This window comes from Tachypleus tridentatus, chromosome 9 (assembly GCF_004210375.1).
Source record: "Tachypleus tridentatus isolate NWPU-2018 chromosome 9, ASM421037v1, whole genome shotgun sequence".
Lineage (NCBI taxonomy): Eukaryota > Metazoa > Arthropoda > Merostomata > Xiphosura > Limulidae > Tachypleus > Tachypleus tridentatus.
Genome location: NC_134833.1, coordinates 39,913,825 through 39,941,080, shown reverse-complemented (window position 1 = coordinate 39,941,080; position 27,256 = coordinate 39,913,825). Strand labels below are relative to the sequence as shown.

The window sequence follows — 27,256 nt, the reverse complement described above, 5'->3', positions numbered from 1 at the left end:
TAAATGAGTAGCTCAAGAGTTAGCAGTGGATAGTGGTAACTAGCAGTATTCCCTCTAGTCTTTCACTGCTAAATTAGGGACAGCTAGTGCAGATAACCCTTGTGTAGCTTTATGCAAAATTCAAATCAAACCCACACAAACACTAGGAAAGAAACTTCATGAGTATGGCTTAAGGTTGAAAGTACTTGCTTCATCAAATTTGTACTTTCATCAAAACAATCAGAATTGATAGCAATGCCATTTATTGCTTCAAATTTTATGTTTCAGTTATCAGGCAGGTGGTACCTTTGCCTGTGTAGGGATGTCTTGGAGTGTTCATCAAAGTGGTATTTTAACCCTGAAATGGTGGCCATCATTGGTTGATGCTTTTACCTATAACATTCCTGCTGTTTAAGGGTTAAATATCTCCTCAATAGGCCATCATAACTTTACAGTACTTTCAGTGTTTCCTTTTATAACAGTATCTTTGTAATGACTTTGTAATGGGTATGTCTGTAAATGTCATAGCAAAAAGTTTGAATTCTTTGTTTTTTCTGTGGTTTCTTTTTTTATTACATTATATATTCTTCCAAAAAAGAAACGAAAAAGGCAGAATATGAGACAAATTGTTAACAAGTTTATTCCGGGTAGTTCTGTATGACATGTGTGAAACTTTGCACATTCACTGCTGAACATCCAAAGTCTGCAAAGGCGAAGTCCACGCTCACTAGATGAAGTTTAATGTCACTCAACGTCAATAACGAGTATGTCCCCTTGTGAGCATCAATAACTGCTTGGCATCTCCTGCCCATGGAAATGATGAGATAACGAATCACATCCTGTGGAATGGCTGTGCACTCAGCCTTGAAAGCTGCTGCAAGTTGAGGTAGAGCCTGTGGTTGAGGTTGTCGCTGTCGCAGACGTTGGTCCAACTTGTCCCAAAGATGTTCGATGGGGTTTAAATCTGGTGATCTGGAGGGCCAGGGAAGAACGTTGATGTTGTGGTGTCTCAAGAAGACAGTGATGAGTCGGGCTGTGTGAGGACGGGTGTTGTCATGTTGAAAAACGTCGTTGACGTTCACCATGACGGGTTGCACATGGGGCCTAAGAATCTCATCAATTGTTGAGCCGTAAGATTCCCTCGAATGTGCAAAAGGTCTGTTCTGGCATTGTAGGCAATGGCAGCCCACATCATGACGCTGCCACCACCATATCTGTCAACATCCTGCACACAGTTTGCTGCAAAACGTTCACCTCGGCGACGGTAAACACGGGTCCTTCCATCTTGCCTACGAAGCATAAAACGTGATTCCTTGGTGATCCAAACATGCCTCCATCGTCGATGAGGCCATACCTGATGTTCCCGAGTCCACTGCAGCCGTGCTTGACGATGTTGCTGGGTGAGGATGACGCCTCTGACTGGACGTCGAGGTCGGATTCCTGCATCTCGTAGATGGTTGCGTACGGTCTGATCAGAAATACTACGCATCTCTGGTATGGTTGAGGCAGTAGACGTCGCAGTGGTGGTCCTATCTCGAAGGTGACGTAACCGGATGTTGCAATCTTGTGCGGGCATGGTCACACGAGGTCTGCCAGATCGTGGACGGTCACAAGTTGATCCATGTTGTTGGTGACGATTCCATAGCCTTGTGATGGTGCTTGGGTGGACATTCACAGCTCTGGCAACATCTGATCGAGATTTGCCTGCTTCCAAGCGACCAATGGCGTTGTTGGGTTGTGCTTCAGTCAGTCTTGGCGTAACTGTATTGCGTATTGGTGGCTTAACACTGAGCTATGGAAACCGAGAACCCGTCACTTTTATAGGGGTTTTGCACATATTGCACTTGCAGAACATACAGATCTCTTATTGGACATGCATGCGTTTTGACAAAAAATCCGATGTTTTCCTCCGTTTTCAAAGTGCACAACTTTTATTGTCATTTTGGTCTGACAATCAGTGCCTTAACACGTGTAACATCACATACTCTGAGCTTGTAACGTTATTACATATATTTCTCTTTAAAATAACAAAAATATCCCTTTTGCATTTCTTGTTTTGAAGAGTATATATCAAAACACTGGTGTCAGCCAGTTTTACTGAGGTGTCATAGTTTCAGATAGATAATCTGCTTTTATAAGTGTTATTAACTTATTATTTAATTAAATAATTATTTTAAAAACTCACTATTATTTTAAAACAAACAGACCAAGCATATTAACATAGTTTTAGATGCAGTTGATTGACTTTTTTAGTTGCAGTCAAACCAAAGTTTGTCCTTTTGTAGAATAATGACAGAACAGTAATCTCAAATACTTATTTCGTAAAACACCTTTGTGATGTTCTTGGATGACATGTATGAATGACTTAGACCATGAAACAACATTGTAGCATTAACTGAAGAATAGGACAGGGACCTCAAATTGTTGCAACTTGAGGGATTGATGTCCTGCATATGCAGACACACTAGAAGGATGAAAGGACTCTATCCATTAAATACTTCTTCATGCTAAGTCGATTAAGTCAGACTTGGAGCTTTGATCAATATAAGTGCAAGATGTTTTATGAGTTGTAGCTAGTGGTATAATAATAATGAAATTATTTTATATAGTGAATAAATGATAATTTTATAGTGTGCTGTAATCTCAGCTCCTGTTCTTTTGGTTGAAGAATAATTTAAGCATAAGATCTTCTTATTTGAGTGTTTTATTAAGTGGTGTGTGTGTGTGTGTGTTTGTATAAACACACACATATATACATACAGAGAGAGGGAGAGAAAGACACATACATACATACATACATACATACACACTTACTTGATGTATGAAAATTTTACATTTATAACACAGGATTACAGCTGTTGGTCTTACTAAGTCCATCCCAGAGGATTTCTTATTCCAATGGAATCAACGCAATCTTGTGGACTTTGTTGTAATTTTAGACTGGAATAGTACTGAAAATTCTGTAAAAATGGGAAGTCCTCTTCATTCCTTATGTGAAGCCATCTGGAAGGTAAATGTCACTTGTGTTGAACATTAAGACAAACACCTCTACAATTGTTTGACTTAGTGTTTTTTTTGTATTTCTCATATTTGTGAAGCTGTATTAATTGTCTTCTCATAACCTAGTGTTTCAAAATTTCATCATGTTTTTGAGTCACCAGACTTACATGTGAAGGAGCTGTTATAATTTAAAGCACTATTTTTACTTACTGTACATGCATTTTTAGATACAGTATGAAATTCCAATCATAATTTATTTATTTTTATCGTATATACTTGTTATAATCTGAATAAGGTACTTGTTATGAGAACTACAAGGCATGTTTAAAACTGTAATTTTTTGATGAAATTTGGTTTTATTATTATAGTTTAGAAAACATTACTTAGTTGTCTAATGACTTATTTTATGCACCTGGTAAGAGTGAATATGCTGTCATTAATTACTAGGTAACTCCATGAATAAATTAGTTTTTACAATTTTGTATACTTTCACAAATGTATGAACACAGATATAAAACTGGTTTATTATAAAATATATTTATGAAATTAATGTATATGTATAGCTGTAAAAATGAAAACTGTATTCCTAGAAGTAATTACAGAACAAATGGTAGGACTGAAATAAAAGGTATTGTATACATTACATGCTACAACCCATGTTTAAACTTTTTGTGTATATTTACAAATGTTTACTGTTTTTTATGCAATATTATTCTGAAAAATAAAACTTCAGAAAGTACAATTTCTTTCAAAATAATGTTTGAAGGAATAGAAAATAAAATGATAAGACAGAAGTGAATTTACTATCATTTATTTACCTTAGGCATTGGTTAATTGATATGATGAATGTAATACACTGGAAATAATTTTTACATGATCTATTGAGTCAGCTTGTGCATTTGTAATTATTTGTTGAACGTTAACTTGTGAATACTGTATGACTACATAAATATTTCCCTGATGTATCAGGGGTAAGTTTGTGACCTCACAACACTAAACTCCAAACACTAAAACAACAAAGACTGTATAACTGTGGTAGTAAATTTATAGTACTTAACCTTTAAACAAGTTCATTTTATGAGAAACTTAAAGTTCTCTGATAAAGTATACAAATGTAATTAAAATTAACATGAAAACAATTTTAGGAATATTTAACATAGTTTCAAATAAATATTTGGTTGTTTTTCACAAAAGTAAATGTACAACTTTTAACTCAAAGTGCTATTATGTAGAAATTTTAACAAAATTGTTAAATGATAAAAGTGTAATAAATGGGGAATATAATTATTTAGTATTTTTAGTTTCAAAACGTAGAGAAATAATATATTAATACTTGCAAAAAACTAAAACTTTTAAAGAGTGTATGAATTCATTTTAAAAAAATATGAAAAAAGCTTTCTATTTAACATCTATTTGAATTTTAATTGCACTTAAAACACTATATATTTCAATGTTTTGTTTCATAGGTAGTTCTTTTATTTTTAAATTAAAAATTTTTCTTGTGCATTAAATAATTTGTGTATGAACAAACCTGTTCAAGTGGAATTAGATTTACAAATATGAATACATTAGAGAAATTAATTACATAATTATATAAATATTTTTCCCCAATATAGAGCTTATTAACATATGGGAGTTTAATTTTGTGAACTTGTATAATATGGGTCATTTGATCTGAGTACCACCTGACTGTACATAGGAATATGTTAATAAAAAGATATAAAAGTGTTCAATTTTCATTTTAGTGGGATGCTTCCAAGGTACTGAAAAGCAAGCCACTGATTCTTGAGGGAGGATACGAAGATTGGCTTCTTCGTTATCCAATGTTAACAACTAATGCTAATGTAACAGCTCCCAATTTGGATTTGTCAATTTCATCAGCAGTTTTGTCCAATAAACTTGTTTGTAAGTAAAGTTAAAAATAAATTATTTATTTACCATTATAGTAGGTTAGTAATTTGAAAATGTCTGGTTCTCTGTAACTCATTTTACTAATTATGGAGAATATGCTGTTAAGCTGTCTTTTTGTTTTGTTAAAAGACAGTTGTTGGAAAATATTTATTGTGGAATGTACATTGTATATCATTGTTCTTTTTTGAATAATCGGAATGGTATAAGTTTTTTTCCTAAGATACTAGTTTGTATATTTAATTTAATTTTATATTGCTTTGAGAATTTTTTATATAATTTAAAAAATATATATATTTTAATTGTTTTTCATGCTTCAAATAGAGGTCTTATTGGGGTTTGAAAAATGTGCACCTTGATTGCATGGGTAGTCAAAAATTGTCTTGAACTAGTGGTGCCAAATAAAACAATGAAAACTATGCACACAGACTACCCACTCATTCTGATGAAAACAGCCTGTTTAGAATTTTAACTAGCCTATGGTTATGTTTAGTACTCAGCTGACTGCCATCAGGTAAGCAAGAAAAAATTCTACCTGACAATGATTGTACTGTGTGAACTGATAAGATATCCTGTCGTTATGTTTATCAGAAATGTTTACAAAAACACATCACAGACAGGGTATTTATTCCATTTTTTGTTCTTGTATTTTGATTAATATTAGTCAAACAAAATTATTTCTTTCACTTAAAATAAAGGAACATAAAAGATACTTTTGTTAAAAGGTAATTTGAAAAATTGGCCTTAGCATTATATGCTCATACAGACACCACAAAGTTAATTTTGATCTATTAAAAATCACTGCAGAACCCAAATTTCTTCCTTCAGTGCCACACAAGAGAATCAATAGAAATATTTAAAAACAGAGCAAATATACTCAGCAATGAAATGAGGTTTGAACTCAACTCTGTTTGGAAATATTTTTTGCATTCTTCTGCTGTTAGTGAACCTCATCCTCTGAAACTAAATTGAACCTGATTATACAATAGAATAAGAATAGTTTTACTCCATCTCTTGGGAATAACATGCTTGTCTTGTTGAAATTACTATTTTTGTTTACTGTTTTGTTAATTATCTGAATTTTTTGTGTATTTATTAGGCTTTGTAAGTTATTACAGTTTTTATTATCTTTGTTATATACCTTGGAAGGAAAACTTGGTTTATTAGTTTAACATAGAGAGTAAATTTAGCATTCTTGTCTTTGAACCCACTTGTGACTGGAACCACAATAAAACAATGATGACTTTAGAACTTAGTTTGTTTGAACTTTAACATGATTTAATTCTTTCTTTTCTATACATTTAAGTAATATGTTGACATAACATGTTGATCATTACAAGTATAAGTCAGTTTTTCCATCATTAGTTTTGGTCTTCTGTATGTTTTACCATAATCTGCTATATATGAAAAGTCAGATGATCATATTTGTCAGTTTGAAATGTTTTACATTTTGTCTTATATTTATTTATAATTATCCTAACTGGTTCAGTAAATAACAATTTTTCTTTTAAAATTAAATTGTTTAGAAGTGTTAAGTACTTTATTAGAAAATAATATAGGTGTAACTGCATTGTGTTTTTTTAGCTGAAGTTGATTATCCAAACCTAGATGAAGCTCTTTCAGAATCCTCTGACTCTTCATCGTCTGTTCAGGACAATACCACTTTCACAATTAAGTTTCAAGACCTTTCATTAAAACCAATCAACATATCACCTCCAGTTGTTAACAGAAGTACTAAACCCTCATCGCTTACTGAAATAACAGATAAAAAGAAAGCTTTCTTCAAAGAAAGAGTAGATCGTTCATCTTTCGATTCAGTATCGATCGACAAGTCTTCTGGTCCAGAGAACAAGAATTCATCACTGAAAACTGTCCAAATTCCAGATAGAAAGTTAAAACCAAAGTCCACGTCATCAGCAAGCTCTGATCCAAAACTGTCCTTTGACAGGCTGTCGTCACCCGTCAAAAGTTCTGCAGAGCAAGACAAGGAACAGGAATTACAAATCAAAGAACATTCAGTGGCAGAAGAAAGCTTAGAGATAGCTAAAGAGCAATTAGAAAAAGAGAAACAGTTTGAAGCTTTAAGATTAAAAAGAGCTTGTGAAGCAGAGGAAGGTATGAGACTGGAACTTCAGAAACAGGAAGAAGCATTGTTGGAGAGAATAAATGCTCTTGAGGAAGAAAAAAGAAAGAAAGACATAGAAATGCAAAAGATCCAAGATTATTGTGAAAAAATGAGACAGGTATGAGGTGAAATAAAATTGAAATATTAAGTTCAGATCTAAATAATCATTTAAAATTGAACATGTCATGTATATCTGTGAATGTTATCATTTATGTATATTATTTTGTATATATTTTATTTGTTTGTTTGTTTTTAAGATAAAAATTATTTATTTTATTATACAGTATTCTTGCTGATTGAAATTTGAGTGATATGTCTATATTTGTGGTTTTAAAATGACACTGTTAATCATTGATTTTAAAAGCATTATTGAGTTTTCCAATGAGTTAGGATGTATGGTCTCACTTCATTAGAATTTAGTCTTTGTTAAACACAAAATATGTAGCCAGTTTACCTGATATGAAATAATCTTTGATGTAGGAAATAATTTGTTGCATGGTTTTAACTTTTTTAGCCATGAAAAGCATTTTGTAAGAAATATTTAGTTGCTTTCTTATTTTTAAAAATAGATTTGAACTCTAAATGCACATTGTAATTGTAAAAACTTAATATTGGGTTAATCTTTCTTAAAGGGAGAAGGTGCAGTATGACAGTATTACTCATGTTTTATTGATGTACATGAATACAAACAATCTGAAATCTGTAAATAAACTATTTAGTAGGAAACCCAGTAATTTTTTTTTTTTTGAGAATAACATTAACAAATATTTAAGCTATTTAAGCTCCCCACAAATGTTGTTTCAACATTTGGTCATTAACTGTGTGACTGAAAAAAATTCAAATAGTAGGCATTTAACAACAATGCAATCTGTGGATCTGAATTTTACATTTTATTGGTTAGTGCAAAGTTTTTGTTCATGAAAAATTAACATTAATCCTTTTACATTTATACTTGTATTTGCTGATGGAAGTCAAATATTTAATTTTTCAGAATCAATGCTGGCAAAATATATAGAAGGGCTGCATATTCAATATTGGATTGTTTATTAAATATTAATACTAACATCCAAATCTATACAAAATGTTAATAAATTACAACTGAATCTAGCATTTGAGTCAAAATAAGATACTGTAGTTTTATATCTTATGATCACAGTTACTGTAATTTCCTTTGCAATGTGTGAAAGTATTTTGCAGTATGGGAATGTAAATGTCATTATATAGAAATAGATGTCACATTCGTATTAGGAGTATGTATATGAGAGCTGGGTATTGCATCCTGTAACATCTGTACATTTTATCACAGATTATAGTAATGTATATCATTGTGTTACAGAATAGCTAGGCTTGTTGAATCCTAGCATAATTACAAAGTAAAGAAATTTAATTATGATACAAATTATGGTATGAATTTGCATGTGTCAAACTGTACATATTAAGATGCCATATTTGATAACTGTAAGAAGGCTGCTACTGTATTACATACCATGTGTTTGATAATTGCGAGGAGGCTGCTACTGTACTAGGTACCATGTGTTTTATAACTGTAAGAAAACTGCTACTGTACTAGATACCATGTGTTTGATAATTGCAAGGAGGCTGCTACTGTACTAGATAACATGTGTTTTATAACTGTGAGAAGGGTGAAACTGTACTAGGTACCATGTGTTTGATAACTATGAGGAGACTGCTGTTGTACTAGGTATCACATGTTTTATAATTGTGAGGATGCTGCTACTGTACTAGGTACCATGTGTTTGGTAAATGTGAGGAGACTGCTACTGTCATAGGTACCATGTGTTTTATAATTGTGAGGAGGCTGCTACTGTACTAGGTACCATGTGTGCTTTTTGATTTCTTGTCAGCAGCCTAGCTGATCTGTCATTTTAGAGATAACATATTTTAACAACAAATATAAAACTTATTGCTAAAAGAATGAATTAGCAAGGTAAATATCAGGAACATACAACTTTTAAAATTTATTAGAATTAATTTTAGAAATAGTTGTGTTTTCATATGTAGCTTTATCGAAACCTGTACATCCAAGGGAAATTGTTACGGTAATACACAATTTTAAAACAGTAACTCACAAAAATTCATTTATTATTATAAATGGTATATTTTGATCAATTAAACTGTCATTTGAATTTCATATGAAAAAAAGCGTGAGAAGCACAAGATAGGTTTCTGTTTACATCTCATCTTAAGAGACTAAAATCAATATAAAAATTTTGTTTTCAAGCATTTTCAGTGCTGATAATCTTTACCAAAAGTCACCTGCAGGTTCACTTGCAGTCATATATTTTTGGAATTTCTTTTGGAGTAGTTAATTTTTTTTTTTTTGTAACTCTAACTGAACTACTTTGTTACAACAGCAGTTAAAAAAGCACGAACAACAGAAAAGTGAAGAAGAAGAAAGGCTCAGTCAAATAGAGGCTACGAAGAAAACAATTCTACAAGAAACTGAGAGGTGTGTTGTTTTTTTTCTGTTAAACTTAATAATTATGTTCATTGGTCCATCATGGTAAAGTTGAATGTGTATATGTGCTCTTGCTGGGTTTTATGTTTATTAAATAAACTAAAGATGTTTCTTTGTTTGATAATAATACCATTCAATGGGGAACTTGTACACTGTAAAAAGATATAAAATATACAAATGTGTTTAATTTTAATTGAAGTGCTAATACCCATAACAGCCATCTTGTAAGTACTTTTCAAGTGGGTTTCTAGTCATCATGAATATCTAAGCAAGTATTATTTTAGGTTGCGACGAGAAAGAAAGCAAAAGGAAAAAGAAAAAGAAGAACATCGCAAACAGAAAGAAAAAGAGAAGCATGATATGGAAATGAGAGAAAAAACACACTTGAAGTCTCAGGAAGATAGTGCTCATACAAAAGCACTTTCAAAGCATGCAACAGGTAGTGAAGTCAGAGGTAAAACATGTCTTTTTCAGTTCAATTTGTCTATGGTAAAATCTAAAAAAAACATTTAATAGGTTTTAACTTAAAAGTGATTATACTAATATGGTTTTGGATGTGAGATTATGGTTACTTATTTTGCTGGGTGATTTTCTAGATGATGTTTATAACAATCAGGCAGAATTTAATGAAGTTTTAGAAATGTTACTTAATCTTTTCTCACATGTAGCTTTCCTATTATAATACTGCTCTTTCTCTCTCTCTGTGTGAACTTTTCCAATTCACAGTGAGTGCATGAGCAGCTCATATATCCTGTGGTGTATTGAAATAATTTATTACATGGCATGATTGACATTTCACAATCTTATTCAAAATTTATTATGTGCAGTCCAATTTTAAAATATTTTGTCCATAGTATTCTTATTATGGACCTATACATATCAAAACGAATAGCCAATTTGTGTTTGTAGTTGCTCATATTACAACACTTTAAGATCTATGTTAAAATCTTCTTTTTGCCACCTATGTCTATCATTATCACCCAGTCTTGTTGTATTATGATTTGCTCATTTTTGTCTTGTTGTTAACTGTTTATACAGTTAACTGTCTTTTGTATTATAACTAGGTTGAAATTAGGTAATGGAGCAAGTATACTTACTTTGGTGTTGGAAGAAAATGCTCCCAGTATAGTTAACAAAGTAAATTATAATAGGTATTTAATAGAAATATATTTTTAAAAGAGCAATAGATTTGAAAAAACGTTTTGTGAGTAGTTTATTGAAAAAATATATAGATTTACAGTAAATATTTTGATGGTGATTGTTAGGGAGACCCAACTCAGCAAAGGAAGGAGAATATATTGTTCAATTAAAGGAAGATGAAGGTTTATCCACGAAACACGGTTTATCACGTTCACACTCTTCTCCAAACATTGCTCAGATGATTGCTGAAGAAAATGACCAATCTGTGAAAGCATGGATGCCACAATATGATCGCTCCCTGAAGCCAAGGTTATAAGTTGAGATTTGTATTTTGTTTTTACTAACAAGCTAGGAAATACATTCTTAATGAAACTACTAAAATATTAATTATCCTACACACATGAATAACTCCACATCTGTATGTATGCTATTTACTGTACATAAATCTTATGAGCTTTTTTGTTGGTTCAAAGTAGAGCTAATGTGAAAAAAAATAATTGTGTGGTGTGATGTTATTCTAGGTTAAGTATTTGTAAAAATAGATTTTACAATATCATATTTAGGTAATACATGTATTGCTACTACTGTTGTGTTAAAAGTTTGATAGAAAGTTTATAATGTGAGTTATTGAATACAAGAACAAGAATTAACACAGGTTTTCTCCTTGTTAAGTCAGATGGTAACTGTAGTAACATAAAGTAAAGTTGTAAGCTTTACAAATGGTTAATCACAATGGTAACAGCTATTACTACACAACCAAAGGCTTGCTACATTAAAAAAGCAGGTAACATCTGCTATCAGCTTTTGAAATGTAACTCAACGGTAGTCTGTTTTGGTTTCAAACTGATACATTGCTTCCATGCAATTTTGTCTTTTTTTAAGGTTTTGTTTGTAAATTATAAAATTATTTTACTTTCTCACTGAGCATCCTTATAAGGAAAGGGAGAGCTTAAATTGTATTGACGTTGAAAACTGACATGATCTAGCATAAAGCAACGATGAAACAGATTAGCATAAGTATTTTTATGGTATGAAACAACTTTTATATGTATCTTCATTAATAGGAACAATATATACATTTTTCTGCTTTATTATTATTTTCATTCAAAGTAATATTTGGTAGTACATAGCAATCATGGAAGTAGGGGAATTGGTATTAGCTAATATACGATAAAAGTTAATTCCTAGCTGAAAGCTTCTGGTGTGGTACTGAAAGCACATTTCGGGTGTTGGTGGTGTTAACAAAAGGTATTGTTTTTTTTTTGTCAATAAAATTTAGCCTCTAAAGAAGTGATACTAAAAACATATTACAAATTTTATCATAGGAAACATTTTTCTTTGATATCAATGGACTTCATCTGTTTGACTTACTAGTATTTCAAAAATTGTTTCTTTGTCTTATTTAAGACTTATTTTTCAGCACATTTATGTTTTCTATGGTTTTATTAGACTTCATGCATTTCAATATTTATTAAGTACAGAACAATTTTAAAATATTTTGTTCACAGTATCCTTATCATGGACTCATACATCCCAAAATGAACAGCCATTTGTCTTTGTAGTTGCTCAGATTCCAACACTTCAAGATCTATGTTCAAATCTGTTTTACAGTCTTTCATGAAGGTTGTTTGCTGTCTTTCTTTCAGTTTATACAGTTGTACTGTTTTTCTTGGAGTTTTACAGTTGTACTGTTTTTCTTGGAGTTTTACAGTTGTACAGTCTTATTTAGACTGTACAACCCAAAATGAACAGCCATTTGTCTTTGTAGTTGCTCAGATTCCAACACTTCAAGATCTGTGTTCAAATCTGTTTTACAGTCTTTCATGAAGGTTGTTTGCTGTCTTTCTTTCAGTTTATACAGTTGTACTGTTTTTCTTGGAGTTTTACAGTTGTACAGTCTTTCATGAAGGTTTTATACTGTCTTTCTTGGAGTTTATACAGACAGTTCTACATAAAATTGTGCTCTATGATTTGATATTCTCAAGAGCAAAAATGTTTTGCAAGGTACACTGAGCTCATAGAACACAAGCTTTATAATTTATTTGTACTAATTTTAGTTTTAAAGCACTTTACTGACTAATCTATTGCTTCAGTATGTTCCTCGAGAGACTTACCAAACTTTATCTTGCAGGATCTAAATGTTCAAGGCTAAATATTAATTTTCTGTGTATTATCCAAAATCTCACACAATGTCATGCAATTAAACCAACTCTTTAAGTGAAAAAATGTTTTTAGTTGTTAATTTTGGTATTCATTTTATTGGTTAACTTTCCTAAATGATTCGATGTATGTTGTCTGTTTTTCACATGACTTTTTTTTACATGTTTTTGCTGAATGTATAACTAGATGGTGCATATTTTAATGTGTTCATGAGCCAAAGGCTCTTAGCTTTATAATTCTGGAAGCAGTTTTGACTGTCTACGTAAATCTTTAAAATATAATAAGTACCTCACTTATTCATTTCTTTTATGCCTGCTTTATAAGTGTTTCTTTTTATTTTAATAGAAATGAAATTTCATCCTCTCCTTCACATTATGGAGGGAAATTAGTGGAACTGAATGCTGCACGCTTGCGAAACCTTACTCCTGTGTATGGTAATCAGGTATGTGTTTCATTTATGTAGCAATGAATTTTTATAAAAAAAATTGTGTTATTCACTGCCTGATCTCATATTATTGATTACCTACATCAGAAATCATTCTATTTTAGAAGTTGTGATAGCTTTTGTTCTGAATAACTTGTAGTAGTTGTTAGAGAGGGGAGAAAACTTGACTGTGGTCAACAAAGAAGGAAGGAATTGTGTTGATATCACTTATTTGGTCAGACCTGTGTCTTAAAGTAGTACCTCACAATCCTAGATTATCTGCATCAGTGATAATTCTCATAGATGAGACTAACCACTTGTTCACACTAACTAGTTCAAACCTCTGTATTGCCTTACCAGATGGATAAGCTTGTACACCATTTGGAAGACAGTAAATAAATTTTAATACACTTATAAGATCTTGCGAACTACCACTGTAGCATATTTACCTCATGTAATGGATGGAATGTGGTAGGGTTGACTACATCCTGTTTATATGAGAATGTTAGCCAAATGCTAAACACCTACATGAAAATTCTAAACAATTACTTCAATACATCTGAATAAAGAGAAATTCTTATTTAATTATAGAAGTTCAAAATACTGGAATAATTAACTGCCACACAAGGTATTCAGAAAAAGAGAAATACAGGCAAGACATGGACTCAGAATTTTAAGATTTTCAGCAGGACTGAATCTATTCTTTTAGGTTTTGTCAAAGGGAAGAAATACGTTATTGCATTTATTTGCAAAGTGATCATTGCTGTAAAGAAAAGTAACTTTGTTTCTGTTAATGTTGTTGGCAAAGACTGTAAATTCTAGTGTGCTACTACTGTCTTGAATATAGAAGTGATGGTGGATGTACTGGCTCAGTGTAATTTATTTAATTAAAATAATAAATGCATAACATTCTAAAAACAGCAACATAGTCACAAAGCCTTCTGCAAATCAGTCAAGAAAAATGATAATTTTTATAGGAAAGCTCAGAAAAATGGAGATTTTTAAGTGAATCATGAAGTGAACGTAAAACATTAGGCAAGAATCATCCCTTTTCATTAAATGACATGTACCCATATTACCTACTTTGTTGAATGAATATATGTTCAGATTTATTACTGAATCAATTCTATTGCAGAAGCAAGATAAAATCAGTGTGTTCATTTCTCTTTGGTAATATCAGTCTGTATTAAAGAGAAATAATGGTGTTGAAAGATTAAAAAGATTTAAAAAATGTTATATATTCATCCTCAATTTAGTGAAAAGTCTGACATCTCAAAGAGGCTTATTTCAGTAACATTTTTTAACACTTTTACTATACAATAAGCAGAGTATAGTCACCAAACATTGTGTGTTGTATAAATTATATAAAAGTTCTAAAAATTTGTTTTTAATGAAATCTGTTTATAGGGTCAAGCAGGGACAGGACTGAAGAATTTGGGAAACACTTGTTTTATGAATTCTGTGCTGCAGTGTCTTGTAAACACTACCACTCTTGCCATACATTTTATTTCGGGCCAGTATAAGCGTCAAATAAATGTGTAAGTTTGTATAGGAAATGTTCAAGTTATTAATTCTGGGCTGTTGTGTCTTGTAAACACTACCACTCTTGTCATACCAGTTTCTGGCCAGAATGAGTTAATCTTAGGAAACTAACTTTTGCTTAATTCAAAAATGTAAATAGTTAAGGTGTTAAGGAGTGATCATGTGATCATCAAAGGGATATTAAAAATAAGATGTGATACATCATTAAGAATTCTATTTTCAGACTTTTCACAAAACCCCCAATGTACACACTGGCACTCCTATTCTCATGTATGAGAATCTGTGAACAAAACAATAAATGATGCTGATGGAAAATTTTGGACACACTTCTTATCATACAAAAGCATTCACCTATGTGCAATAGACTTGTCTAGAATTTAATTAGTGCTCGTTACTGAATGTGTACTATACTTGTTATAAAATAGTTTTAAATTTGATTAATTTTTCGGTTTTCTGAAGAGTTTTGGTTTATTAAGTTTATTAAGTAGTTTTGAGGTGTTTTTTATTTGTGTAAAATTATTTGCTTTAGTTCAATTTAATCTAGTTTAACATACATCATGTATAAAGAATTTTCATTCATACAACATTCAGCAGTGGTTTGCATGTGACGTGTATCCATAACATATAGTTTATATTTGATGATTTCCATGTGACAGTCTCTGCTCCCCTCGTTATGGATTACTGTACATAGTGACTGACCTCCTAGGAAAGGTTCTATTCTTTCAGTTTACCTCTTCTGGGATCTAAACATCCACCCATGTGTTTGCCATATGTGGTGATCTGTGAAGAGGAAGAGAGGATCTTGGTGGTTGAGGGGTCCAACCCTAACACACCACTTTGGCTTTGAATTCCTGTAGATAGGCAGCCTTGGGGTGGTCCCCCTGGGGTCAGTCAACATGGACTAGGGTCAATGTATCTGATGCTGGTGTTTGGGTATAGTGCTCATGAAATCCTGTCATTGCTGCAGTGTCCTTGTTTGGCACTGTAGTGCATTCCCTTGTAGGGCTTCATAGTAGGTGGGGTCATTGGGCACTGAAATGTAGCTTCTTTGTTATGGATACCCCTCTTTCTAACAGAATAAATAAAAATGAAAGAATAAAAAAAAACAGAACATTGGAAAATGACTATGCATGGGTGACTCTATTGTATAGTCAACATTACAGCCAGATTCTACACCTCAATTTCTGGTTTTCCATTCCTTTTCTGAGAAATTATTGGGCAGATGTCTTCATTTTTCATTTGGAAGGGATTAGAGTGACTTTCTGGCTCCCCAAAGTCAGTAAAGAAGTTGCATTCTGGAGACATTTTGGTGGAAACATTTTCACCACAGCATACCAAACTCCTCTTGAAATCAAAATCCATTGGAGATATACTCATTGAGGTGGCTCTCCATGCTACTTTTAATTCTTCCAGAGGAGTTATAGGTAAGAGGGATTTAAAGAACATTCTCAGGTTGGAAATCCTCACTGGTTTCTTCAGCCAAGGCTTTACTGTGGTGCACTGAATCTTCACCTATAAAGACAGAATTATGGACCCTACCAATGTTCTGATATTAACATTTACATCACCTCGTCCTCCTGCCATAATGAAAGCAAGCTATGATCTTACATTCCTAACATTCTCAGATGTTTCCAGCATCAGTGGTTTTTTGGTCTCTCAAAAACATCATGTTGTGATTCTTGGTATGTGCTTGTTATGGTGGTGGAGGCCATGATGCTTATAAGTGCAACATGGAACCACACTGTGTTAAGTGTAGTGGCCCCCACAGCTCTTACTCTATTTCTTGCCCTAAATGGGTAGAAGAGAAAGAGGTGCAACGCTTAGAGACTGTTAACAATATCACCGACTCAGAGGCTCAGAAATGATTGTTCTCAACTCTATCTCAAACATATGCTTCTGCATTCCATTCCACTACCATAGTAGGAGTGCAGACATATCTTTCCATGCCTCCAACAGAGTCATTTGCAAAAATTTTATGTATCCTGTGCCCTCCATAATTAAAAAAGTTGACACATCTCTGTTGACTTTCATCTCTGTCCCTACTGCTCCTTCCAGTTACTGTCCTGTTTCACTTCCTTCAGATTCAAATATTTCCTTGAGTCCATCCTCTTTTGCAGCCCCTAAAAGTAAATTGACCATTTGTTCACATCCTCAGCCATTGGAATCTTTGTTCACAAACAGAGACCTGCCTACCAGACCCAGGGCAGGATCCATGGAGGTTGATAGATCTTTGTCCAATAAAGAAAAAAAAAACATGGTTGCAAACAGAAGATCTTACTGCCATATTTTCCTCCACATAAATAACAATGGCCACTCTTATCCAATTTAGATGACATTAAGGATTTGATTGATTTTTACCATTTTATGTGCCTCTCTTTACAGGAAATGTTTCTGAAACCTGCTGATACAGTCACCCTTCAGCAGTTTTCCTTGTATAGAAACTACAGGTCTTGTGATGGATGAGTGCATGGTGGGGTGGCATTGCTGGTTGATCAGCATATGCCCACCCTGTCCTTGGAGGCTATAGCCATCTGTATTTCCTTGGGTCATACCATCATTATTTGTTCTCTCTACCTGCTTCCTGAAGAGGTCTATAATCAGTCAGACTTTGATACCCTCTTTAAGCAGTTAGCATTCCCATTTTTATTACTGGGGGATTATAATGGACATAATCCCCCTTTAGGTGGTCTTAGTATTGATGGAAGGGGTCATGCTGTAGAGCATATGCTCTTGGACCACAATCTGTCTCTCTTCAATACAGGTTTTATACTTATTTTCATGCACCTAGTTAGTCTTTTACTGCTATAGATCTTTCTATCTGTTCCCCTTGACTTTTCACTTACTTTTCTTGGAGAGTCAACAGTAATCCATGGACAATGATAATTTTTCTATCATTTTAATAGAGACTGGCAGGGGTTGGTGCTATCCGACCCTCGTCCCTTGATGGAAGCTGGACCAGTGCAGTTACAAACAGTCTCTTTGTCGACAACTTCAACATTTTGTGTCAGTCATCAAATATGAGATATATTGAGTGGCAGCTACAGACTGCTCTCAATCATTTACTGACATGAACCACAGCAAACAGTTTCAATCATTCTCCCTCCAAAACTGTTTGGATGCATTTTTGTTGTCAATGAAGTATTCATTCTCATCCTGAACTCTGTATTGGTGAAACTGTGCTTCCCATGGTCACTGAGGCAAAGTTCTATGGGCTTATGTTTGGTCGTAAGCTGACCTTTATTCCACACATCAAGCAGCTATGTGTCAAGTGTACAAGGGCACCGAACATCCTCCGTGTCCTCTCTTCCACCTCTTAGGACGCAGATTGATGTTACATGCTAAAAGTCTATCGTGTCCTTATTTGATCAAAATTAGACTATGGGTCTCTGGTCTATGGCTGTGCCAGGACTTCAGCCTTGGGGCCTTCTGTACTTCTCCAATTCAGAGTTTGTACATGGAGTCCCATGAACCCCCTCTACTCCTTTGTCGTTTGCAACTGTCTTTAATCTATGCTTCAAAACTTCGATCTTTACCACAGCATCCCATGTAGGGTTGTGTTTTCCTTCCTCAGTGGGCCATACGTTTTTAGAACAGATGATCTGTTATTGCTCCTGTTATTTTGGCTTTCGTATCCAGGTGCAATTGGATGAATTTGGTCTGTCCTTGGATAACATTGCTGTATCCATTGGTCAGCTCATTCCATCATGGCTTCTTACAGTCCCCAAATGTGACCTGTCTTTAAGTCATCTGAGAAAAGCAGATACTCCAGATTGGAAGTACCGTCTGTTATTTGCTGAACATCTTTCGAACCATCCTTTCTTTCCTATTTATACAGATAGTTTGAAATCAGGTGACTGTGTGGGCTCTGCCATGGTTTGTTGTGCTTTGGTGGTTGCACACAGGATCTCCTCTACAGCTTCTGTTTTCACTGCTGAACTGTACGCCATTTCTCTTGCCCTTGATCACATAGAAGCTAAGCAGTACTCAAACTGCACTATTTATACTGACTCGCTTAGTTCTTTACTAGCACTGGAATTGCTTCACATTACTTCACATTCTATTTTCACCCATAATCAAAACCAACTGGCCCATTTCTCTTTAACATCTACTTCTATCCAGTTTTTATGGATACTGGACCATGCTGGTATTCATGGGAATGATCTCTCTGAACACCACATCTAAGTCTGTGTGCTCTGGCATTGTCACTGCTGTGCCTGTTCCATACATGGACTATGGTCCTATATTCAAGGCTCAGCTACATGCCAGTTGGCAGTCGACTTGGAGTGAAGAACGTGAAAACAGGCTTTTCCAAATAAAACCCTGTATTGGACTTTGACATTTTGCTTCTGTAAGGATTGGAAAGAGGAAGTTGTTCTAACTAGACTATGCATTGGTCACAGTTTTTTAACTCCTTGTTTTCTTTTATCTGGACTGATGCACCAATGTGTGGCCTGTGTAACACTCAAGTTACAGTAAGCCACATTTTACTGTCTTGCTGTTGTTACCAATTTCAAGAATGGCACCATTTTAGACATGTTTTGTACCAAGGTTTATCTTTAATGTTGGACAGTATCATTGGCGATGGTGACACTGTCCACCTTACAAATGTTTTTAGTTTTTTAAAGGCCCTTGACCTTTTTAACACAATTTAAAATTTGAATTCATAACTTAAACCTTCTTTTTATGGTTCCTTTTTGAAGTACAACTAGTTTGATATGAAATTAGAAAATGGTTGTAATGTCAAATAACTCCAAACCAGGACTGGAAAGACGAACTTCAGGTGACTAATGCTGGTTCTTGTACTTACCTGTTAGTCATCCTGGTGAGTTATGACCATTCCACTTATGCTACAGAATGTCCTTTAAAACTAGTATTACAGTAATTTCTCTCTTATTGCCATAATATTTGGATTTTATGCTGTTTAAGTTTTTAATTCAAAAATTAAACTTTGTTTTGTTTTACCGTGATTACTTTTTATGGATTTTAATACTTTTAAAATTTACTTTTAACTTTTTACCGAATGTTTGGTGCACATAGCCTAGTTGTTTTGCACCCTAAAACTCCAAATCACTCACCCAGTCTCTGCTTTGGGTGTGTGTGTGTGTGTGTATACATATCAGCTGGTATGTTGAACTTAGTTTATTGTAAATAGCTAATGAATGCTCAAAACCAAAAATGTGTGTTACTAATAAATCAATATTTTATTGAGAGTGTTAATACTGAAATTTTATCTTGGAAAAAATCTGAAATTGTTTTAATATATATTGTTACTTTAAGCATTACAATTGGACTGTAATTTAATTTAATAGCAGTTTTCATGAATATATCATATGAACATGTCTAGACTACAAATGTTTTAACATTTTGCTATTTTCTATATGGTTGTACTTTACACATTGAGTAATTATTAAGCATAATTACTACAAAATAAATGTTTGTAATGTGTACAGATGCTGATACTTCTTAATTAATCTCCCAAGCCCTATACAGTTCTTTATCATTTGTCAGATTAAATATGGTTTATACAATATACTGTTGAGTTAAATAGTAGAGTCAAGGGTAATAGCATAGGAGGTAAAGATTTAGGGATTAAATTACTACTAAAATAAATAATGGAACCAAAAATATAAAATATATTTAGTCAAAACATTTCAACTAGTGACATCATGCAAAAGGGATTTCTTTGTTCATGATGACGAGAAACCCACTTGAAGAAAAACCTAAATGTTAACCTGAAGATAACCTAAGAAGGTTGCAACATTGTTCTGCACTTTATTTTAATTAAAGTTTTAATACCCATACAAGTTGTCTTGAGAATACAGTTTTCTTTGTTATACGTTTGATACTTTGTGAAAGTGCTGTAAACTACTATTACCTAAATCTTAAACATTATTTTAAAGGAAGGTAAACTAGTGGTTTATAAACCAAAGATAATGCATTTAACTTCTTTTGAGCAATATTTCTGAAAGGTTTGAAACTTTACTCTAAGTAGTAATAATGATCAAGCACTCTTTAACATGTGAAGCCTAATAGCCATGCAGTATTGTTCAAAAGTCTTAGGATAAAGTCAAAAATTAGATGTTGGGCTACTCTCAAAGGACAGTAGAAGATAAATCACAGCTGAAAGGTCAAAATGTTTATTAATCTTCATATTTAGTATGACGGAAATTCAGTGAAAGTGCTTGAGTTCAGCAAACAGTTAATATTTTCTGTTCCCATTTTGCTTTAATAACAGGCATTGAAGCAACATATTTAATCAAAGTGTTCTTTGGGATTTTACTCCAAATGTCTTTGATACACACACTTTCATAAAGTTTCTTTAGAAGCAACTTTTGATTTGTCAAATTATTTTTATCTTTCAAATTCCAGATTTGCTTAGTTGGATTGAGGCTCTGGGGTCTTTTGCATCATGTGGAGGACTCCAGCATTTTCTTTCTTAGCCAAGTAATTTTTGCTTAGGTTGGATGAATGTTTGTGGTCATTATCTTCTTAATGGTAGAATCCTTTCCCAGTAAATATGCAGACTACTGGGTATATCATAATGAATCAGTAGTTGATGGTACTTGTTCTGGTTCATTATTCCTTCTATTTTGTAAATATTTTTGCCTCAGTAGAAAAACACCCCAGACCACCACATTGCCTCTCCCATCCTTCATGGTAGGTGCTATGTTTTGAACCTGATATTTCAAACTTGGACTCATCAGTCCACCCTTTTCTATTTGCCAACAGTTCAGTTTTTGTACATTTTAGCAAATTTCAGTCTTTACAATATTTGTATATCAAAGTAAAGGTTTTTTAACTGCTACACAATCAAATTTTATTCTTGTATAGTCTTCTTGATACTGTAGATCTGGACACTTTTCTGTCATCTGGTACATGGTTGTTTATCTCATTATTAAGATCAGTGGTAGTCTTCTCTCTGTCACAAAGGCTGTGTAAACATAGATACTTAACATCAGTATCATTGAGTTTAGGTGTTCTGCTTCTTCCTTTCCTATTTTCAAATTTACTTGTCTCTGTCTCAGGATGTACTTGACAATGTGTGGGGATCATTTCATCTCTGCAACAATATTTCAGAGAGTCCAACCAGCATCATATAAAGTTTTTATGCAAACTCTCTATTCTGCTGAAAATTCTCAATGCTGTTTGGACCATGGAATGACAACAAAACATATTATATAGTGTGAAACACTGTTTTTATCAAGGTTTATTTGTGGAGTACTGTTAAATTGATTTCTTCTAGCATATACTGGTACCATATGCTAGCTTCTTTCTATATAGTTAAGACAATGCATGGGTTACCACAAAAGTTATTTCAGACCCTAAATTTGGTCAGCATGTTCATTCAAGTAGAACCCTTATGACATACTCTTGGTACAAGTATATGGAAGTTTTGAAGAATGATAAGTATTCTCATTTTGGCTCATTCAGTTGTCAGCAGGGATCAGTGAAGCATTATCATAGTGTTGAAATTTATATTTTGTAATTATATGGAAGAATTAGCCCTTTAAAATGGAAAGAATAACAAAATTTTTTTCTTGTACTAACAGACTTATTGTTACCATCAGTTTTTAAGCCTAATACTGTAGCCTTGTCTCATTTCAGTAGCAATTTTAAATATTGAAGTTTGATTTAAAATCAGTGTTGGTTGTTTGACTTTTTTCAATATGATCAGAGAAAACAAGCAAGGTACTAGAGGAGAACTGGCTGAAGAGTTTGCTGTCATTGTTACAGCCATGTGGACTGGCCAGTACCGGTCGGTAGCACCCAAAGACTTTAAAGTGAGTATAAATATTGAAGGTCCAATGTAGACGGTTAGACACAGTTTGATACTTTTTATGAATTGTGTGTTTATGTACATTATGACAGGGAGAGTTAATTTTCAGGTCAAAGTAGAGGTAGCAATAGTTTATTATGTTATTTTTTTTTAACATTGTCTCAGTGAAAGAGAAGAATATGGCATTGAACTTTTAATCTAAATGTAAGTTTTTAGCCAGATAAAGGTTTTATTTAAGTTATTAAGTGTGTTATGAATTCATAATAGCTTATAGTAATATTTTGCTCAAAGGTTTATAAAGATACACTGCATATAGTACGTGTTTATTTCTAATATAAAAATGGATAGAAGGATTATGTTCATGTGTTCATAGATAATAAGGAACATTGAGATGATCATTTGGTAGTACATTTGTTGTACTGTTTCAAAACTGTAGCTGTTTTCATGACTCCTTATCAGTAGTAAGTGAATTTTAGTTTTGGCCACTTTGTAATGTTTGTTTTCTATTTCAAGAATGCAGTAGGAAAGCACATCCCTGGCTTTTTAGGGTATGAACAACAAGATTCTCATGAGTTTTTAGTCATGCTTTTGGAAAAGTTGCATGGAGACTTGAATAGGGTAAGTCTACTTGCTTTTATTATTTGGTCAATACTTATCTTTGTTTTATAGATCTTAGATTGAAAGAAATATTTGTTTTGACTAAAACAAGGTTAAAATTGGTTAAATGTTCTTCAGTTTTCAGTTAAAAATGAAGTTAATTTCTATTGAGAACATCTTGTATTTACGTAGTGTACTCAAAGAGTGTACCACTGAGAACAACAAGTGATGTAACTTTAATGTGAATAATATTTGTAAAGAGGAAGGTGAATAATTTATATAATTAAAGTATTGGGTTGAATACTATTAGCAAAACTGTTAAAATGTTCTATCAGCATTTCATATATTTCTGGAAAGAGTTGAGGGGTAAATGAAGTTACTTAGTGTGTGAGGGAATTTATATTTCAGTAGTAGAAATAATAAGTGGTACCTCTGGTTTTTGCATTAATACTTACATGTAAAAGTACCTAAACGAAAGTATAAAAATATTTCAACTGATATAACTAGTGGAACAAGATAAAAGCTGTTAAAAAGACATGTTATAATATTTGCCTGCTTTTGTATTTTTTGGTATTAGTTACTTGTAAAACAAAGGGAACAAGCACTGGAGTAAGAAATTGATTGAAGGGAAAGTTACAAATTTGAGAACTATCTAGGAGTTCTCACTATTTAATAAGTTAACTTCTCTTTTTTCTTGTTTATATTTTGACCAGTATAATGATACCTCTAAGAATCTGTTGAAGAAAAGACATATTTGTGAGAAACTTGAACATTTTTTTAAATCCTACGTGTCATTTTTTAAGGAAACTTGTTCAGTATTGTAAATAAATGTGTTATTAAGAAAGGAATAGACGTACATTAGTGTAATAATTCAGTTTTGTTGGTTTGATTAGAAAGTAGTGACAATACTATTTCAGTACAAACCTTATAGATAATTTTCACCCACCTTTGGTTTCAGGTAAATTTCAAAGCAAAGTCCAAACTTCCAGACTTGGATGATATTCCAGACTCTATAGCAGTAACCCGTTTCTGGGATTATCATATCAGTCATAACAGCTCTATTATTGGGGATGAATTTGAAGGCTTGCTGCAGTCCACACTGACGTGTCTTTTTTGTAAAAAAACTTCCAGCAGCTATGAAGTCTTTTCCTGTTTGTCTATTCCTATCCCATCTGGTAATCGCTGTACAATCAAGGTGCTTTTTAATTTATCAGTTTTTCTAATCTACCTATATGCCAACTTAATATATAACACTAGTGACTTATAGTTTCATTTGTTAAGCATCATTTACATCTCACAAAGAGAACATTTTTATTTCTTTCACCAAGCTTACAAAATTCTATGATACTAATTTCCTCTTATCTTGTAATGGTAAAAAATTTCAACCCATTCATCAATAGAGTGTCATTTTATTAAATGTAATTATCACAAGAATTTCATCAGTTAAAGTTTTCTCTATTTGTTTTGCCTGCATAATAAAGGACATTTCAGACTTATGACAGTTAGTTTGATATTTAAAAGTTACTGTGTGGTGTTGCTTCACTAAAGAAAAGTTTAAAGGTTTATAAATTTAAAAGGAACTTGAATTTAAATGTGATTTAAGTAGTGTGTTGTTGATCTGTTTATTTGTTGTTGATGTTTTCTGTAGTTTAAGAATATTGTATCTAGTGAACTGACAATCTCATATGGATTTATGAACTAAACTGATAGAGCATAGCAATCTTATAATTTTCATTTTTTGTTTAAAACAATATTTGTTGTACTTGGACCTGGCTTTCTTATCAGTTGTTTTTTTAGGTTTAAGACTTTCAGGATATAATGGCAAACAGTCCTAATAATGCCATTAGGTCAGAGGATCTGACTTTAGGCTGCCTGCTTTTCCTGCTGCTTTCTTTAATGTGAAAATTATAAATAAGATGACAGTAACATTAGTGATATGAAACAATGTTAAAATCAGAATTGCTGTGATGAATTTCTCTTACTGGTACACCACCTGATTGCAGTTGATTATCCATAGCAATATTTGTTTGCCTTTTGAACATTATTATCTTCCAGCACAATTTTATATAAGTAGTTGCATATTTTAAAAATTTTCAGTTCAAATATAAACTACAAAATGTCTGTTTTCCTTTGCTAGTGAACCTTTCTGCTTAATAATATAGGAACAAGTTTAGTGGTTCATGTAGTATTTTAGGTTTGCTGCTTAGAACACACTAGTGATACAGTCTAAGCTATTTTGTGAATTCCTAAATAGTGATGTATAGTAGATTCTTTTGGGTTTTGTTTTTTCACCTTTCAGTAGTTAAGCACATTTCAAAGCTTATTTCTTCATATCAGTGACAGGATTATAGGTTAGTTAGCAGTCCTCTCACTTTTAAAAAAATTTCTCAAACTTGGTCAGTGATAAATCAAACAACCTGATATGTTTTTTATTGTTTAACATATGCAATGTCTTATATTATGAAGTCAAACATTGTATATTGAAACATTTATTTTGGTCCCTTCATATCTTTGTCCTAATCCTCACCTATGCTTCATATCTTAAAAAAGAAGAAATTCCTTCTGAGAGTAATGACCATATATAGGTAGTTCAACATTGAAACCTGTGAAATATTATATGTAAATAGCTTTTATTCAGTAATAGTAGTGTAGTTGTTTTTTGTTCTTTTTGTAGTTGTTAGAATTTCTTGAAATAAAGTAAATTCTTAGAAATTATGAATGAAACTAAATAAAACTGTATAACAATATTTCAAGTATATTATGTTTGCTATCCTGTGCTGATGGGTTTTTTGCACCAAATCAGGATTTATCAGGCCAGCTGAGATAAGACAATGATTGAGATACTACGTACATTATCAAATTTACAAGATAAACTTTATGATTAATAAAAAATATGAAAAACTGATTTTGGGGATAATGTTGTATTAGATTTCTCTCAGCACTGTTATTTATGTTGGTGTTTACACACTATGAGCTGAAACATTAATGATACTCATAACAAGACAATGGAATAGTAAGAAAAGAGTGAATTGAAACAGTAACAAGAACTGAAATAGTAATAAAATTAGTAACAAGACAGTGAACTGAAACTGTAACAAGATTATTAACAAGACAGTGAACTGAAACTGTAACAAGATTAGTTTTGCAACTTTTTCAGTTTAGATAAGTCTTTGGAAATGCAGTTCTTTTCAGGAATATTAGAATTTTACTAGGAATGTGAAAAATAAAGATTACATGTTTGAAGGAAACATGTTTCAGAGCTGAATTTTGAATACTACAAATGTAGTATATAAATTAAGAACTGTGCATCTCACTTTAAGATACCCTGAACTGTTCTTTTATTTTGCACTTAACTACTTTAAAATTACAATTTTAAAGTTCACATGATTTTTTGGTTGGACATTTCACAAAATTGCCCTGAAAAATTTAGTATACAAAAACTCTTAATTGTTTTGTTTAATTTGAATGTGGTAAAAGTTTATTATTGCTTTATTATTATTTCTCTCAGTCTTTTGAAAAGAGTAATTTGTTTCAGTAAATAACAATACTTTTTCTAAAGGATTTGAACTACAGATATGTAAGTTAATAAAACCAGATTTAAGATAAATTAAAGCTATGTTGCTTAATTATATCATTGAAATTAAAATAATAACATTTTTATTTTGATAACAATAGATTAACACTATCTGGTTTAGAGATTCTTAAACAAAGCTATCCAACACGATAGAAAGAACATTTAAATGCACGTTCATTTCATATGACTTATTTATTTGTATATTGAATTTTAGTGGAACCATTTAAACTTGCTGCGATAATATTCCAGTAGTAATCTTATTAAGCTACATGTATGTTATTCACTGTAGATTTAATGCTGTAAAAAATATTAATTCATATTTCATTAAAAGTAACTATATGGTAAGACCCCACTGAGCACCACTGTGCTTGAAGTTGGTTTGTTATAGAGCTCTTGTCTTCTTGAAAGATTTTTTTTTTTCACAAGAGAGAAACAAATTATGAAAATCTGTAGCTTTCTGAACAATGCTTTTTATAATAAATAAATAAATTTTATTTAATAAAATAATGCAGCAAATTACATACAATAGTAGCATGCAAAAATCATACAAC

General features: G+C 32.4%; 1 protein-coding gene across 1 annotated transcript in view; it reads left to right on the top strand.

The window, feature by feature from the left end:
- LOC143227348 (ubiquitin carboxyl-terminal hydrolase 8-like) overlaps nucleotides 1–27,256 on the top strand; it is a 67,226-nt gene that overhangs the window by 22,031 nt on the left and 17,939 nt on the right. The window contains exons 7-17 of the mRNA XM_076458803.1: nucleotides 2,827–2,989; nucleotides 4,725–4,884; nucleotides 6,472–7,130; nucleotides 9,388–9,482; nucleotides 9,776–9,945; nucleotides 10,757–10,940; nucleotides 13,137–13,233; nucleotides 14,623–14,753; nucleotides 22,433–22,538; nucleotides 23,048–23,152; nucleotides 24,090–24,326. Coding sequence (XP_076314918.1) covers nucleotides 2,827–2,989; nucleotides 4,725–4,884; nucleotides 6,472–7,130; nucleotides 9,388–9,482; nucleotides 9,776–9,945; nucleotides 10,757–10,940; nucleotides 13,137–13,233; nucleotides 14,623–14,753; nucleotides 22,433–22,538; nucleotides 23,048–23,152; nucleotides 24,090–24,326 — 2,107 coding nt within the window. The remainder of the gene's footprint in view (nucleotides 1–2,826; nucleotides 2,990–4,724; nucleotides 4,885–6,471; nucleotides 7,131–9,387; nucleotides 9,483–9,775; nucleotides 9,946–10,756; nucleotides 10,941–13,136; nucleotides 13,234–14,622; nucleotides 14,754–22,432; nucleotides 22,539–23,047; nucleotides 23,153–24,089; nucleotides 24,327–27,256) is intronic.